This window comes from Symphodus melops (assembly GCF_947650265.1).
Source record: "Symphodus melops genome assembly, chromosome: 8".
NCBI classification, from domain to species: domain Eukaryota; kingdom Metazoa; phylum Chordata; class Actinopteri; order Labriformes; family Labridae; genus Symphodus; species Symphodus melops.
Window position 1 is genome coordinate 28835560 of NC_136698.1, and position 17436 is coordinate 28852995.

General features: G+C 48.2%; 1 protein-coding gene across 1 annotated transcript in view; it reads right to left on the reverse strand.

The window, feature by feature from the left end:
• Window positions 1–708: 708 nt before the first annotated feature.
• Window positions 709–17436, reverse strand: part of LOC306827731 (neurocan core protein-like) — a 136423-nt gene continuing 119695 nt past the window's right edge. Inside the window, 7 exon segments of the mRNA XM_079349748.1 lie at window positions 709–1376; window positions 2321–2503; window positions 10788–10932; window positions 12162–12244; window positions 13606–13629; window positions 13632–13671; window positions 13673–13764. Of these exon segments, the coding sequence (XP_079205874.1) occupies window positions 1246–1376; window positions 2321–2503; window positions 10788–10932; window positions 12162–12244; window positions 13606–13629; window positions 13632–13671; window positions 13673–13764 (698 nt within the window). The 3' untranslated portion in view covers window positions 709–1245.

A 17436-nucleotide genomic window follows, 5' to 3' on the forward strand; every position in this document is an offset into this window, starting at 1 on the left:
GCAGAGGAGGAACAAAGCTTACAGACGCTGGAGAGAGTATAATCCTGGAGCGCCGACCTTTGAGTGCTGGCTCCAGAATAAAACATCAATTTAAAGGTTTAGTCAAAGAAAAGAGCAAAGCACTCGTCCATCCTAATCCTCTCTTTAAAGAGCGACCTGCAGCAGGAGCGGAACTACAAAGATAGTTTCAGTCCCCCCCCCCTCGAATGGATCGATCAGTCAGTCATGATATTTAAAGACGCAGTGAGGTCAGCGAGCGCTCACATGCTGTTCAGACACGGCGTCACACATTTCAATTTCTCATCCTCATTTTATTTTGAAAATAATACTCAGGAAATGTGTTTGTGTCAGATTAATGTTATTTTTGGTCACTGTTAAGAATGAAGTGCATTGTCAGCAGGGATCTGCTTCAACATGACCTTTGACCTTTCAATCGATAATCTTTCTGAAGAGTCGCCATAAAAAAGCAGCAGAAGCATGCAGGAATGTTTTCATTTAAAGTGCAGAAGGAATATTGATTTAAAGTTGAGCAAGGCTCCTCTCATCATGTATGTGTTGTTGTGTCATATATGTATATGTATGAATATGACATGTATATATCCACATGATATCTGCATCATCTGTCACACGTTACAAAAGGGAAGAGGCACGCAGACTGTTGAGCTGAAAAAGCCATCATCAGACGTTCATACCCGTGGTGATGGGGGGGGGGGGGGGGGGGGGGGGGGGGGGTGATGAAACTGAGCCGAGGAGGTTTCCTCTGGTTGTCCTCCATCTGATCTAAAGTAAATGTCTCAAACTGAACACACAGCACCAACAAGCTAATAAAAACAGAGAAGCAAGTCAATGAACCAGCTTCAGAGGAGCAAATGTCTTAAAAAGAGACAAGCGATAAAATCAATCATGTGTTGAACAAACAGGTTGACTTGTTTAGAGTGTTCAGTGCTGATAACCACTTGGGGGAGCTCCGGGTTTCAGGTCTCTGCTGAGCTGCGAGGGGGAGGAGCTCAGAGGGAGAAAAGGGAAGTAACTGTTGTTATTGTCCTTGTGATGACTGGCAGCACGTCGGCAGTCCACCATGATACAGATGGAGCTGTAGGGGCAAGGTGGGGTAGTGCAGGGGGGCGGGGCTGTAAGATGTGAAGTACTGTTGGTGATTCGGGCGAGGAGGAGGAGACAACATTAGGGGGAGATGTTTGCCGAGTTAGCAGCAGAGGAAAGAGATGAATCCTTTGTTGTTTTTGTTCAGAAGTGGGTGTGGCCCTGCCCGGCCTTCCCTCTGCGGTGGCCTCGCTCTCTGTGGCCATGCCTCTTGTGCTTCCTGTGCTCCCTCTGGCCCTTGTGGTGGTGGCGCCGGTAACGGGAAACTCTCCGTGCTGGTGGAGCAAACAGAGAGGACAGTGAAATAAAAGAATCGTTATTCAGACTTTTATTGGAGAAGGATGAAAGGTCGGTTTGGAAAGGTGCTGCAAGAGAAATGTAAGAGGGCGAGGAGGTGAGGAGGCAAGAGGGCGAGGAGGTGAGGAGGCAAGAGGGCGAGGGGCGAGGGGGCAAGGGAGTGAGGAGGTGAGGGGCGAGGGGGCGAGGAGACAAGGGGGTGAGGAGGCAAGAAGGCAAGAGGGGGGTGGGGGCAAAAGGGCAAGGGGGCAAGGGGTGAGGAGGCAAGAGGGCAGGGGGGCGAGGAGGTGACGGGACTAGGAGGCGAGGGTGCGAGGGGGCGAGGGTGCGAGGGGGCGAGGGGGCAAGGAGGTGAGGGGGCAAGGAGGCAAGAGGGCAAGGGGGCGTGGAGGCAAGGAGACAAGGGGGCGAGGAGTTGAGGAGGCAAGGGGGTGAGGGGTGAGGGGGCGAGAGGGCAAGGGGCGAGGGTGCAAGGGGGAGAGGATATGAGGAGGCGAGGGGGCAGGGGGGCGAGGAGGCGAGGGGGCAAGGAAGGGAGGGGGCAAGGGGGCGAGGAGGCGAGGGGGCAGGGGGGCAAAGGGGCGAGGAGGTGAGGAGGCGAGGGGGCAGGGGGGCAAGGGGGCGAGGAGGCGAGGGGGCAAGGGGATGAGGAGGGGGCGAGGAGGCGAGGGGGCGTTAAGATGCAGACTCAGATGAGGGAGACAGCGTCACTACCAACCTGCAACTCTCCAAACTGGCTCGTAAATATGTGAGTGTAACAGGAACGACTGTGCGCTCTGAACGAGGTAATACAGGAAATAAACTCGATCCTGTGTTTCTGATGTATAAGTCAACAGGCTGTTAGGATCATTACGTCTTTTTGGCGATGGCGCTCACCCATGTGGAGGAAATATAAATACACACAAATATAAACCCTACTCACATTTTATGCAGATGATTTTTGGCTGCTCCCACTTGCCATTGGCACGACACCTCGCAGTGGGCACATGGCGCTGCAGGAAGCCGTCGGCACACTGGTAACGCACCACAGAGTGGATGTCATAATGGGAACGCTTTCGCCCAATCAGGAAGGCGTTATCCACAGTGGGTGGGGCTCCACAAAGCACTGTAGGAACAGAGAGATACACTTTATTTAATATTCACATTAAGCTGAGAGTTTTCTGTTCAGAGTGATGAACATCAGAGAGCAAGAACAACACAAGAAAGGACATAGAGAGGAGGAAATCAGGAAGTACAAACAAACAGCTTTAAGTCTGATTGGACAAACAGGCGCTGACAGGAAGCGACCAGAGGAATAGACAGGAAGTGATCAGAGGCAGAGCACTTGGACAGCTTTCAGCATCCTAATTATCATCATCCTCATCATCATGAAGGATGGATGGATGGATGGATGGATGGATGGATGGATGGATAGATGGATAGATGGATAGATAGATAGATAGATACTTTATTGATCCCGAGGGAAATTCAAGGCATCCAGTAGCAGTATACAGAAAGGCAGGACACAAGACATTAGTTACAATACACACCCGCTGTCCCCCCCCCCCTCTGTATACAGTAATCCCCCAAGATTTAGCAGCCCCTATGTGACTAAGAGTAAACATAATTACAGGTTAAACCTGTGCAGTTAGCATTAGCATTAGACTTAGAACTTATATAGCATAATGTACATAACCTGTGAGGAGAGAAAAACGTGCTGATTAAAAGAGACCTGTAAACAGTTAAAGAGCCTTAGAAACAAAGTGCTGACCTTCTAGAAACTAGTTACATGTGCATGTACAGAGGTGTTTGAGGTAGTGCCAGAGGTGTGAGTACAGTCATTAAACAGTCAATGCAGGGATGCAGACTGGGCCATTAAAGTGCTCAGCAACATAAAGGAGCAGTGATTAGCATTAAGTGTCCAAAACAATAAGGTGAAACCAGGAGTGGTTAGGGTGATTATCATTAAAGTACCCAACTATTGAGGAGCAGATTAGCATTAAGTGTTGAAGACAATAGAGTGAAACTTGACCTAGTTAGAGTGATCATGTCAACCATTACAGATGTAGCATAACACAACAGTAGGATGAAACCAGACATGATTAGAGTGATTATCATTAAAGTGACCAGTGCTCAGTAAGGTGACTATCAATATGCATTAAAGTGTCCAACTGGGGGCTGACTCTGAGGTCAGCAGTGCAGATGAGGAGTGAGAAAAAAGTGAAAAAAGAGTCCAGGGTTCACCGTGTGCTTCTTCCCTGCCGTGACAGTGAAGTGTTGTACAGTCTTATGGCCTATAGGGGGACAAAAGAGTTCTTGAGTCTGTCCGTGGAGCATGACTGTGACAGCAGTCTGTCACTGAACATGCTCCTCTGCCCAGTGAAGGTGCTGTGCAGAGGGTGGTGTGTGTTGTCCATGATGGAGAGCATTTTGTCCAGAGACCTCCTCTCTACCACTGTCACCAGTGAGTCCAGCTCTGTACCCCCCACAGAGCCAGCCCTCCTCACCAGTCTGTCCAGCTCTGTACCCCCCACAGAGCCAGCCCTCCTCACCAGTGAGTCCAGCTCTGTACCCACCACAGAGCCTCCTCACCAGTGAGTCCAGCTCTGTACCCCCCACAGAGCCAGCCCTCCTCACCAGTGAGTCCAGCTCTGTACCCACCACAGAGCCAGCCCTCCTCACCAGTGAGTCCAGCTCTGTACCCACCACAGAGCCTCCTCACCAGTGAGTCCAGCTCTGTACCCCCCACAGAGCCAGCCCTCCTCACCAGTGAGTCCAGCTCTGTACCCCCCACAGAGCCAGCCCTCCTCACCAGTCTGTCCAGCTCTGTACCCCCCACAGAGCCAGCCCTCCTCACCAGTGAGTCCAGCTCTGTACCCACCACAGAGCCTCCTCACCAGTGAGTCCAGCTCTGTACCCCCCACAGAGCCAGCCCTCCTCACCAGTGAGTCCAGCTCTGTACCCACCACAGAGCCGGCCCTCCTCACCAGAGAGTCCAGCTCTGTACCCACCACAGAGCCAGCCCTCCTCACCAGTGAGTCCAGCTCTGTACCCACCACAGAGCCGGCCCTCCTCACCAGTCTGTCCAGGCGTGCTGCGTCCATCTTCTTGCAGCTTCCTCCCCAGCACACCACGGCGTAGAAGAGGACGCTGGACACCACAGACTGGTAGAACATCTGAAGCAGCTTTTTGCAGATGTTGAAGGACCCCAGCCTTCTCAGGAAGTACAGACGACTCTGTCCCTTCCTGCAGGTAGTGTCCATGTTAGGCGACCAGTCCAGCTTGTCATCCAGCTGCAGCCCCAGATACCCGTAGGTCCTGACCACCTCCACGTTGACCCCCCCGATGGAAACAGGTTCTAGATGTGGTTTGTTCCTTCGGAAGTCCACCACCATCTCCTTGGTCTTGGAGGTGTTTAGCTGCAGATGGTTGGCACTGCACCACGTCACAAAGTCCTTGATCAGGCTCCTGTACTCCTCCTCCTGTCCATCCCTGACAGAAGCAACTATCGCAGTGTCGTCCGAGTATTTCTGCATGTGGCAGAGCTCAGAGTTATACTGGAAGTCAGAGGTATACAGGGTGAACAGGACAGGGGAGAGCACGGTCCCAACATGATTCTCATCACGCTGCTCCCTTTGTCCAGATGAGAGTAAGCCCTGTGTAGAAGATAGAGGATGGCATCGTCCACGCCCACCTTTGCCTGGTATGCAAACTGCAGGGGATCCTGTGCGTGTTGGACCTGGGGTCTGAGGTGTTGGAGCAGCAGCCGTTCAAAGGTCTTCATAACGTGGGATGTCAGAGCGATTGGTCTGAAGTCGCCTGGCTCACTGCGGTTTTTCTTCTTGGGGACCGGGGTGAGGGTTAGGGTTAGGGTTAGCCGCAGGCTCATGTTGAAGATGTGCTGAAGTGGCTCCCCCAGCTCAGCAGAGCAGGCCTTTAGCATCCTGGGACACACCTTGTCTGGGCCTGCTGCCTTCCTGGGGCGGAGTCTCTTCAGCTCCTTGCTCACCTGGTCTCTGGTGATGGTGGGGGGGAGGGGGGATGGATTGTCACTGGGGGTTGTGTCTGTCCTGGTGGAGGTGTTGGGGGGAGTGAGAGGGGGGGAGGGGGTGTGTAGAGGGGTGCTGGGGGGACAGGCACTGGCTGCAGCGACGGGGCTGTCGAACCTGTTAAAAAACAAGTTGAGCTGGTTTGCTCTCTCAGGGTCCCCGTCTTCTGCGTTGTTGTTTTTCTTTTTGCAGCCTGTGATGGTCTTCATGCCCTCCCAGACCTCTCTCATGTTGTTCTGCTGCAGCTTCCTCTCTACCTTCCTTCTGTACTCCTCCTTTGCCTCTCGGAGTCTGACCTTGAGTTCCCCCTGCACACGCTTCAGCTCTGCCTGGTCTCCCTCCTTGAATGCCCTTTTCTTCCTGTTAAGGATCTCCTTGACATCGCTGGTGATCCAGGGCTTGTTATTCGGGAAGCAGCGCACAGTTTTAGTGGGAACCACAACGTCCATACAGAAGTTCATGTAGTCAGTTGTGCAGTGTGTGACCCCCTCAATGTCCTCACCATGAGTCTCTTGCAGGGCACTCCAGTCAGTGGTCTCAAAACAGTCTCTGAGCACCTCCTCTGCCTCAGGAGACCACTTTCTGAAGGTGCCTGTTGTTACCGGTTGTCTCTGGATCTTAGTCTTGTACTGTGGCTTGAGGAGGACCAGGTTGTGATCAGACTTCCCCAGAGGTGGTAGGGGGGTGGCAGTGTAGGCGTCCTTCATGTTTGCATACAGGAGGTCTATTGTCCTGTTCTTCCTGGTGGGACAGCTTACAAACTGGTGAAAGTCCGGTAGTGTAGAGTTCAATGTAACATGGTTAAAGTCCCCTGAGATGGCAATGAAAGCATCAGGGTGCAGTGTTTGTAGTCTCGAGATGTTCGAGTGGATGACGTCACACGCAGTCTCGACGTGCGCTCGCGGGGGGACGTAAACAACAACAACAATGACGTGGGAGAACTCCCTGGGCATGTAGTAAGGACGGAGACCCACCGCCAGCAGCTCCATGTCTTTGCTGCACGTTGCCTCCTTCACCGTAATATGTCCATGGTGGCACCATCTGTTGTTAATAAACAGCGCGAGTCCTCCTCCTTTCCGTTTTCCGCTACGTTTCGTGTCTCTGTCCGCTCTCACTGTAGTGAAGCCCGGTAGATCCACGTTAGCGTCCGGGGTGTTTTGAGTCAGCCAGGTTTCTGTGAGGCACATTAAACTGCACTCTCTAAATGTCCGGTTGTTCCTCACGAGAGCAGCCAGCTCGTCTGTCTTGTTGGTTAGACAGTTTACGTTCCCCATAACTATCACCGGAACCGAGGGCATGTACCTCCATCGCTTAGTCGCTAGCTTAGCCTTTAGCCTCGCGCCGGCTCTACAGCCTCTGTACCGCCGCCTCAGCTCCTCTGGTATCGGGTGAACGATGCCGGCTTGTCCTGCTGTCCGGAGTGAGAGCAGCTTCTCCCTTGAATAAGCAAGTTTTCCGCTGCTATTTCCGCGAAAACACAAAAACGTATCCATAGGATACATAAAGTTATACACTGAAGGTGTACTATAAAAACTATAAAAGTAGAAGTTGGCACAGAGCCAAAACAAACGAGTAACATATCAAGACGAGTACGACAGGGACGGAGCTACTGAATGTGCGGCCACTCGCGTCGGCGCACAGGTGAGAAGTCTGAGGTTCATAAAGAGCTGGGTCTTTAGGTTTTTCTTAAAGGTGCAAAGGGACTTAGTTAGTTCATTGCAGAGCGTAAAGGGGGAGGGAGTGTAGACCTGGATCAGAGAGTTCAGGTCATCTGAGATGTTTCTGTGGCTGTCAGTGAGTGGCAGAGTTTAAATCCAGAGTAAGGACATGAACAGAGGAGTGACATGTGGATCATCTTCAGTTTGATCGAACATGTAGAGGGAATGTAAACTGTGTCCTTGATTGAAATGTCATCTCACAGCACACAGATGTGAAAACGTGGATAGAACTGTCAGTGAGTAGGTGGTTGTCAAAGTAACGCTGCTTTTTGGACAGTTTCACAAAATCTTTAACCTTCCTGTCAGAGGGTGCCGGTCTTCCTGAGGAGACAGCGGGTGAATGTGTAGTACCTCTGAGAGTCACTAGGGGCCACTGCTGAGATCGAACTGCTCTTTCTGCATATATGACAGTCTGCACTTCCATCTACAGTCACTTTTGACTTAAAAGCTTTTATTAGCTTTTATTGCTTCCCCTATTAAATGACTGGTCACTTCATGATAAAAAAGTTTGTGGTGAAAAACGCTTGGTTGCTAGTTTAAAAGTGATTTACTTCTGAGAGCTCCTTCAGTTCATTAAAACGATCAAAGCATTTATTAGATGGTCTCATATCATGTAAAATCTTCTCCTCCATGTTCCTCTAACTCTAACATGTCTGTCTACAAACAACCCAAAAGTCCTCTCCATCTTCTGCCTGCTCCACCTTTCCCTTCATGACATCACAAAGGGCAGTAGCCCCTCCCCCAAGTGGGTGACACTCCCACAGCTAGGTGTTTGTTCTGCCCTCTGAGTCTGCCAATTTACACAGCACATGCACGCTGTAGTCTGTTAGCTTAATGGTTTTGCTCCTTTCTGGAGCATGAGCACAGTCATGAGCTCATGACTGTGCTCATGATCAGGTGAACCTGTACAGACAGGTTCACCTGATCAGATGAGAACTACAAGATCACAGAGAACTACAAGATCACAGAGAACTACAAGATCACAGAAGAACTACAAGATCACAGAGAACTACAAGATCACAGGAGAACTACAAGATCACAGGAGAACTACAAGATCACAGGAGAACTACAAGATCGCAGAGAACTACAAGATCACAGGAGAACTACAACATCACAGGAAGAACTACAAGATCACAGGAAGAACTACAAGATCACAGAAGAACTACAAGATCACAAGAAGAACTACAAGATCACAAGAAGAACTACAAGATCACAAGAAGAACTACAAGATCACAAGAAGAACTACAAGATCACAAGAAGAACTACAAGATCACAGAAGAACTACAAGATCACAGAGAACTACAAGATCACAAGAAGAACTACAAGATCACAAGAAGAACTACAAGATCACAAGAAGAACTACAAGATCACAGAAGAACTACAAGATCACAGAGAACTACAAGATCACAAGAAGAACTACAAGATCACAGGAAGAACTACAAGATCACAGAGAACTACAAGATCACAAGAAGAACTACAAGATCGCAGGAAGAACTACAAGATCACAGAAGAACTACAAGATCACAAGAAGAACTACAAGATCACAGAAGAACTACAATATCACAAGAAGAACTACAAGATCACAGGAGAACTACAAGATCACAGGAGAACTAAAAGATCACAGAGAACTACAAGATCACAGGAAGAACTACAAGATCACAGGAGAACTACAAGATCACAGGAGAACTACAAGATCACAGAGAACTACAAGATCACAGGAAGAACTACAAGATCACAGGAGAACTACAAGATCACAGGAAGAACTACAAGATCACAAGAAGAACTACAAGATCACTGGAAGAACTACAAGATCACAGGAGAACTACAAGATCACAGGAGAACTACAAGATCGCAGAGAACTACAAGATCACAGGAGAACTACAAGATCACAGGAAGAACTACAAGATCACAGGAGAACTACAAGATCACAGAGAACTACAAGATCACAGGAGAACTACAAGATCACAGGAGAACTACAAGATCACAGGAGAACTACAAGATCACAAAGAACTACAAGATCACAGAAGAACTACAAGATCACAGAGAACTACAAGATCACAAGAAGAACTACAAGATCACAGGAAGAACTACAAGATCACAGAGAACTACAAGATCACAAGAAGAACTACAAGATCGCAGGAAGAACTACAAGATCACAGAAGAACTACAAGATCACAGAGAACTACAAGATCACAAGAAGAACTACAAGATCACAGAAGAACTACAAGATCACAGAGAACTACAAGATCACAAGAAGAACTACAAGATCGCAGGAAGAACTACAAGATCACAGAAGAACTACAAGATCACAAGAAGAACTACAAGATCACAGAAGAACTACAATATCACAAGAAGAACTACAAGATCACAGGAATGTAAAAACATGTTATGTAAAAAGATGCTAATTCAGTCACTCAGCACTGATGGGAGGTTGAAGGTTTCCACCTTTACATGCTGAGTGATTTCTCACAGAGGAGAGAAGTGACGGGAGAATAAAGGAGGATGAAAGTCGGAGAGAGAAAGACCTGCAGGGCTGCTTCTCAATCTGTCAGGCAGTGGCTTTCAAAATAAAACACAAGTCTGGTTTCCTGATAAACCACGGATCATGAGAAAACAAATGATGTTCATAATGTTTCTAAAATAATATTGCTAACATGGTGATAGGGATGTAACGTTTTCATAAAAATCAATTTTAGAAAATCACACTGTAATCTTTCATTTACATCCACCATCTTGTTTCTGAATGGGTGATTGCAGCCCAGTTTGAGACCACCTGAGTCCTGGTGCAGATCCAAGCCAGGTGGTTTTGGACCCCTCCTTTAGCAGACAGTTTATCATCCAACCCAGAAGCAAGACGCACTTCTACAGCCTCAGGCAACGAGCACATCCTCAGAAACATCCAGAAACATTACCCTGATTTAATATGGTCTTTCTAACACCACCTTTGATGCTCACTGTCACCCAGCATGCACCGCTTCCCTGATCATAATGAGTCAGGATTCATCTCTGCCATCTTTTCATCATATCTCCTCTTATCAGCTGCTCTCTGCAGCTCACAGATCATGTGACCTGTTTGTCTACAGGTGATAACAGCAACACTTCATCAGTCACACCGGGACCATCGGGACGGCTGATTATAATCACTTTCATGCTCTGTTAGGACTATCCTGAAAACGCCTGATACGTGAACAGACACAGCTTCTCCTGCCAGACCCAGACCACCTGAGGAACAGATTCAATAAGATCTCCGATGGACCAACAGTGAAGAGCGCACCACGCCACCTCAACACTCAAAATGACTTTACTGTGTGCTTCATCCGTTCATCCGAACCCTTCCCTTCATTATTGTATTCATTTTAAAGTGAAGGACTCTAACTTCACTGTTGGACTCCTCCCCTCATGGGGAGGAGTCTCCTGGTCTCCCTCAGGACTGCAGCCGGAAACACGCAGAGGAGCCAACAACCTTCACACAATGAGGCTCCAACATTTACAACAGCTGTGAAAGCACCTTCACAGGATGGAGCTCATTAAAAACAGAACCGACAGCACTGAACTGTGCTGAAGCACAGATTGTCTCTTTTTTTAGACTTCTTCTTCTTCATCTTGCTTTCTGAAGTTTTAATAGCTCCTCTGCTTCTCTCACCTGTCCCCTTCTTGCAGACGTAGGGCAGGTTGTAGTTGCAGGGCACATCGTTCCATTTGCCGTTCTCGTGAGCGATCATCACCACGCAGTCTTCTCCTCCAGCGAAGAAGTTATCAGGCTGGTTCTCACGCCAGTTCTCATATTGCTGCACAACACAAACACAGAAGCAAACACACTGAGAGATCCAAACCACGAGAGGACGTGTCAAACATCTTAATGATTCTAAACACCAGTCAAACATCTTAATGATTCTAAACACCAGTCAAACATCTTAATGATTCTAAACACCAGTCAAACATCTTAATGATTCTAAACACCAGTCAAACATCTTAATGATTTATTTTTAAGATTAATTTTGGGCATTTTGCCTTTAAGAGGAAAGTGGACAGAGACCAGGGAGAGGAGCCTCCATACATGCATCGTCATGTCTGATCTTCCTCCTCTCTCAAGCTGCATTCATAAGACAAGCTGTCATCACACACACACACACACACACACACACACACACACACACACACACAGACACACACACACAGACACACACACACACACACACACACACACACACACACACACACACACACAGACACACACACACACACACACACACACACACACACACACAGACACACACACACACACACACACACACAGACACACACACACACAGACACACACACACACACACACACACACACACACACACACAGACACACACACACACACACACACACAGACACACACACACACACACACACACAGACACACACACACACAGACACACACACACACACAGACACACACACACACACACACACACACACACACACACACACACACACACACACACACACACACACACACACACAGACACACACACACACACACACACACACACACACACACAGACACACACACACACACACACACACACACACAGACACACACACACACAGACACACACACACACACAGACACACACACACACACAGACACACACACAGACACACACACACACACACACACACACACACACAGACACACACACACACACACACAGACACACACACACACACACACACACACACACAGACACACACACACACACACACACACACACACACACACACACACACACACACACACACAGACACACACACAGACACACACACACACACACACACACACACACAGACACACACACACACACACACACACACACACACACACACACACACAGACACACACACACACACCCTTTCTGTTTCAGTTTGTAGTTCTTGTCTTTCTCGATATCCTGTGTGTGTTTTTTAATTCATTGATTCAAAGTTCACGTTGTTAACGGTCACTGTGGCGTTCTCGGCTGGCGCTCACCAGCTCCCTCTTGTCGGTCCACTGGAAGTCGTCCTCCACGGTGCGATCGTTCAAGCCGATCCAGGTGTTGTCATGGCTCAGACCTGAGAGAGAGGAAGTACAGCTCAGCGACCAGCTGTTCAGGAAGCTGCTTCATGAAAACGCTCATTAGTGCTTTACTGTGATAATAATATTAACCCTTTATTAAAAACAACATGTTACAAATAGTGTTTTACGAGGACAGCAAAAACAAAGACAACCACTTTAAGACATAACATGCTTTTCAAAGAATTTCAAAGAAAAGCAATTATTTAAAAGGAATTTTAAAAAGTGACTTAAATGAACTTAAATGAAGCATCGCCGCTGTCTGAAGAAGAGACGGCTGTCTGAAGAAGAGACGGCTGTCTGAAGAAGAGACGGCTGTCTGAAGAAGAGACGGCTGTCTGAAGAAGAGATGGCTGTCTGAAGAAGAGATGGCTGTCTGAAGAAGAGATGGCTGTCTTGGCTTGTCGTAGTTTTATCCTCTTTAGTTCTTCAGGTCACGTTGACATGTTGTCTCATGTCCGTTTTATGTGTCGACCTCAAACACACAGGATCCTTTCATAGAACCCAGCGAAACTAGATTACAGGTCTCAGCGTGCAAAGACCTCTCGTCTTAAATTTGAAAGTACCAGAAGGTTCGTTGCCAGTAAAAGGTCGGAGAAGTAGCTTCGACACACATGAAACTAAAAGAAGAGTCATGTGTTCAGAGGTGCTGCTTGTCAACAAGGCAGGCAACTGTTGGGGGCGCCGGACCAGCAGGGGGGCCCCCGAGGGCTGACAAAATTGTAACTAAAGAAGAAACCCATCATGAGTAAATTTTGCAATGACAGTAGGAACCCCCCCTAAGGGAAACCCCTCTGACAGCCTCTCATTGCCCTGCTGAGCACTGCTTGGAGCGCCCCCTCATGGATTTTGGCCCCAGTGGACGCTATAATTGAACTTTGGGTGGCAGTACCCATTTTAAACACTAGGGGTCCTTTAAACTATTAAAGTGCTGATTGTTATTATTATTGTTCTTCAGGTGTGACTCTGATTTAACAGCAGCAGGAAACTGGATCATTCAGCTGAAACATGAAGAATGCAGTTTGGAGGCTGGGATCAGATTTCTGTTTGCTTTTATGTGTGAAACATCACATGAGGGATATTCTTCTTTATGTGCTTTCAGTGATGGTGTAACTAACATCATTAGCAGGTCCATTGATCTTCCTGATCTCCAGGATAATCAAACACTAACTGTATCGTGTTGAAGAGCGACGCCAGGCAGACTCGCTGCTCGGTAGGGACGAATAACAAGTCAGTGATGAACGTCACAGAGAGACAAAAGTATTTTAAAGGAGCAGTCTGTAACTCTGACCCCTAGTGAATAAAACGGGTACTGCAGTCCCCCCCCCCCCCCCCCCCCCCCGTGTAGAGGAGGGTTCACCTCTGATGAAGTTCTGCTCGGCACGTTGTGGATGCTGGCGAGGTGTCCACTGTGCTCCCTGCAGTCCCTTCTCGGCGTCCTCCCAGGTGTGTCTCCGGCTGAAGTACCTGTAGCAGTGACCGTGATACTTCCTCCACGTGTGCTCGCATCCCTCCGTGTCTGTGACCACAAGGACAAAACGACAGTGATTAAGGAGAATGTTTCTTTAACTGTTGGAACAGAGAAGGAGGACTTCAAACAGAAGTTCTTTTTGTATTCTGTCCCTCCTCTGTCCCCCCTCTGTCCCTCCTCTGTCCCTCCTCTGTCCCTCCTCTGTCCCCCCTCTGTCCCTCCTCTGTCCCTCCTCTGTCCCCCCTCTGTCCCTCCTCTGTCCCCCCTCTGTCCCTCCTCTGTCCCTCCTCTGTCCCTCCTCTCCTTCTATTCTCCTTCTATAATTCCTTTTGTGAATGTCCTCTCTGTCTCTTTCTATTCATCTTGGATTTAACTTTAAACCCACAGCTGAGACCAACTGGTGATGAAGCTCAGGCCGGGGCGTTATAATCTATTCAAATGACAACAATCCTTAAAAATAGCTTCCACTGCACTGAAGCCGTGTGACAGTCCTGTCAGCATCCTGCTCTGCTGCTTCATCTGTCTGAAGGTTAGCAGTGTGACGTGCCTCGCTTGTAATGTCAAAATGTGTGTTTTTCTTAACTTTTGAAATGGATGTATGTGTTGATGTGGTTCAGGCTCAATCTGTCAGCAAAGCCAGCACCAGTTCTCCCCCTCCCCCCCTGCAGTGTCTGAATCAGGAAAAGACCTCAGCATTTTCCTCCCACAAATCTGAAGCGACACCAGTAAATTGGGTGGTGTAAATTGGGCCGTATGGGGCTCTGCTTAGTATGCAGAGAGATGCCGAGGAGAGGAGTCCATTATGAAAGCTTGTCTGCACTCTAACATGAAAAGAGGACGTTGAAACCTTCAAACTGCATTCAGAGTGTCCGTTTCTTTCATCCTCTGAAGCTCCTTCATTCACTTTGTTGTTGAGGAACAATGCCTTCAAGTGCACTGACGCTATTTCACCAAACACAATGAATGTCTTCACAGCAACGCTGCCTCCTCCAGTGAAGCTGAATTATAACAGCTTATGATCAACATGTGCTTTCTAACAGCGTGCAGAGAGGACTGAGTCTTTATATGAGCTAAACAACACGTACTGTTCCTTTAGCACGTTAGCCTTAATGAATATGTAAAAGGAGGTGTTTCTGCCTCAGAGTGTCAAATACTGGAGGAGAAAATGTAAAGAAGGTAAGTTAGTACACACAGTGAGACACACTGCAGGCTGCAGGTAGGAGGAGACACAGTGAGACACACTGCAGGCTGCAGGTAGGAGGAGACACAGTGAGACACACTGCAGGCTGCAGGTAGGAGGAGACACAGTGAGACACACTGCAGGCTGCAGGTAGGAGGAGACACAGTGAGACACACTGCAGGCTGCAGGTAGGAGGAGACACAGTGAGACACACTGCAGGCTGCAGGTAGGAGGAGACACAGTGAGACACACTGCAGGCTGCAGGTAGGAGGAGACACAGTGAGACACACTGCAGGCTGCAGGTAGGAGGAGACACAGTGAGACACACTGCAGGCTGCAGGTAGGAGGAGACACAGTGAGACACACTGCAGGCTGCAGGTAGGAGACACAGTGAGACACACTGCAGGCTGCAGGTAGGAGGAGACACAGTGAGACACACTGCAGGTAGGAGGAGACACAGTGAGACACACTGCAGGCTGCAGGTAGGAGGAGACACAGTGAGACACACTGCAGGCTGCAGGTAGGAGGAGACACAGTGAGACACACTGCAGGCTGCAGGTAGGAGGAGACACAGTGAGACACACTGCAGGCTGCAGGTAGGAGGAGACACAGTGAGACACACTGCAGGCTGCAGGTAGGAGGAGACACAGTGAGACACACTGCAGGCTGCAGGTAGGAGGAGACACAGTGAGACACACTGCAGGCTGCAGGTAGGAGGAGACACAGTGAGACACACTGCAGGCTGCAGGTAGGAGGAGACATAGGGAGGGACAATGGGATGATTTTATTTTGTATCTTGTTTCAATAATAGTTTAAAGAAACGTCCTGATTAAACTGTGAACATTCACAGCGTCTGTTCTAAAGAATTTACACATTGACATGATGTCGTCCTGTTTCCTTCTTCTCACCAACATCACATTTTAAACTGGACATTTCATTTTCTCTGGTTACGTGTCTCTGCTGCTTCTCCAGAGCTGCGCTCGTCTCTTCACAGCCCACAACAAACTCTCTGTGACGTAAACCAGAAGAACACGCAAAAACAGGACGGTCTGTCCTGGGTCCGTTAGCGGCCTGGCGTTCAGCCTGTGTGTGTTCTGCATGGAGGTGAAATAGGAGGAGAGAACAGGGAGAATAATAATGCACTGCAGGGGCACCTGGCTCACAAAGGGGTTCACTGGTGAGCCACGTCACAACCAATACGAGTACAAGGCAAGGATGCCCACTCTTCCAATCACATGCCACAGCCATCTGCCAAAAAACATCCTTCACAGTAAGCACAGAAGATCACTCGATATGCAGACGACATCATCCTCTATATGACTCTATATCACCTCATTATCACTGTCTCCCAAAACTCTGATTACACCATCAACTGGTCTCACTGCACCACGCTCCCACTGAGCTTTACATCATGTCAGGATGTGGACTTCCAGTTGACTTTCATCCAGATACCAATTAACCAACTCCCCCCTTTTTCCATTCTTCCAGACTAGAGACTTTGTTAAGAAGCTTTTTCCCCATTTTCCAAATTGTCCTCCCCAAACTTTGACCAACGTCTTTTTAACTGTGGACACGAGACAGAAGACAGTTCAGCACTGTAGAACTCTCGATGTTTGTTCACCACAAACTCTCTTACTTTAATAAAAACCTGGAGTTGAATGTGGTCAGAACGGATCAACAGTGGGACTCGGCTCTCTGGTCCATATGTGGCCGTCAGTGATCTAGGATGTAGTCTACAGTGAGTGATGCCTGTACAGGTGCAATCAGTCATACTCATATGTTCTGCTGGTGCCTGACACTGTTTCCTTCTAGGATGACAGATTTCACACCATAACGGTTTGAGCAGACATTTTCTGAAAAGTGACGGAGAGGATGGACTTTTGTCATCACTGGGGGGGAAACAGAGGATTCTGGGTAATATGTGACCTTCTACAGAAAGTAAATCTTCCAGCTGACAGACTTATTAAAGCATCATTTTAAAAGTGAGTTTGTTTCATTAAAACACAAATCCTCACATTAGGTGTTAAATATTTCCTCTTGGGGCTAAGCCTCGATGGATTTCACTGGTTCACTCACAGCAGACTTATCTCTCCTTTACATATGAAATGAGGTTTAAAACATGAAACAGAACTTAAATCCACTTCAGTCATATGACAAACTGAGATGAAGTAGCTTCCATTACAACTTTAAGATGAAGAAAGTGAAGGTCATAAACACTAAAGTGACACTAAGGCTGCTTCTCTCCAGTGACCTGTCATGACCTCTGAACCCTGATCGCAGTCTGTTGTTATTTACTACCTTTATTTTAGACCTCCCAGGTACAGGACCCAGGACCCAGGACCTCCCCCCCCCCCCCCCCCCCGCTGTCAGGCTCAGGTTTATTGAAGGGAGTTCTTCTCAGTGTCAGACAGCAGGAAACTGTTCACTGAGTTATAGAGATTCTATATATAGATATAGATATAGAGATTTAATCTCTGTTCATGCTGACTCTCCCTCCTCACTCTACAGCTGACAGCTCAGTGTGCTGTTTGAGAGGGGCC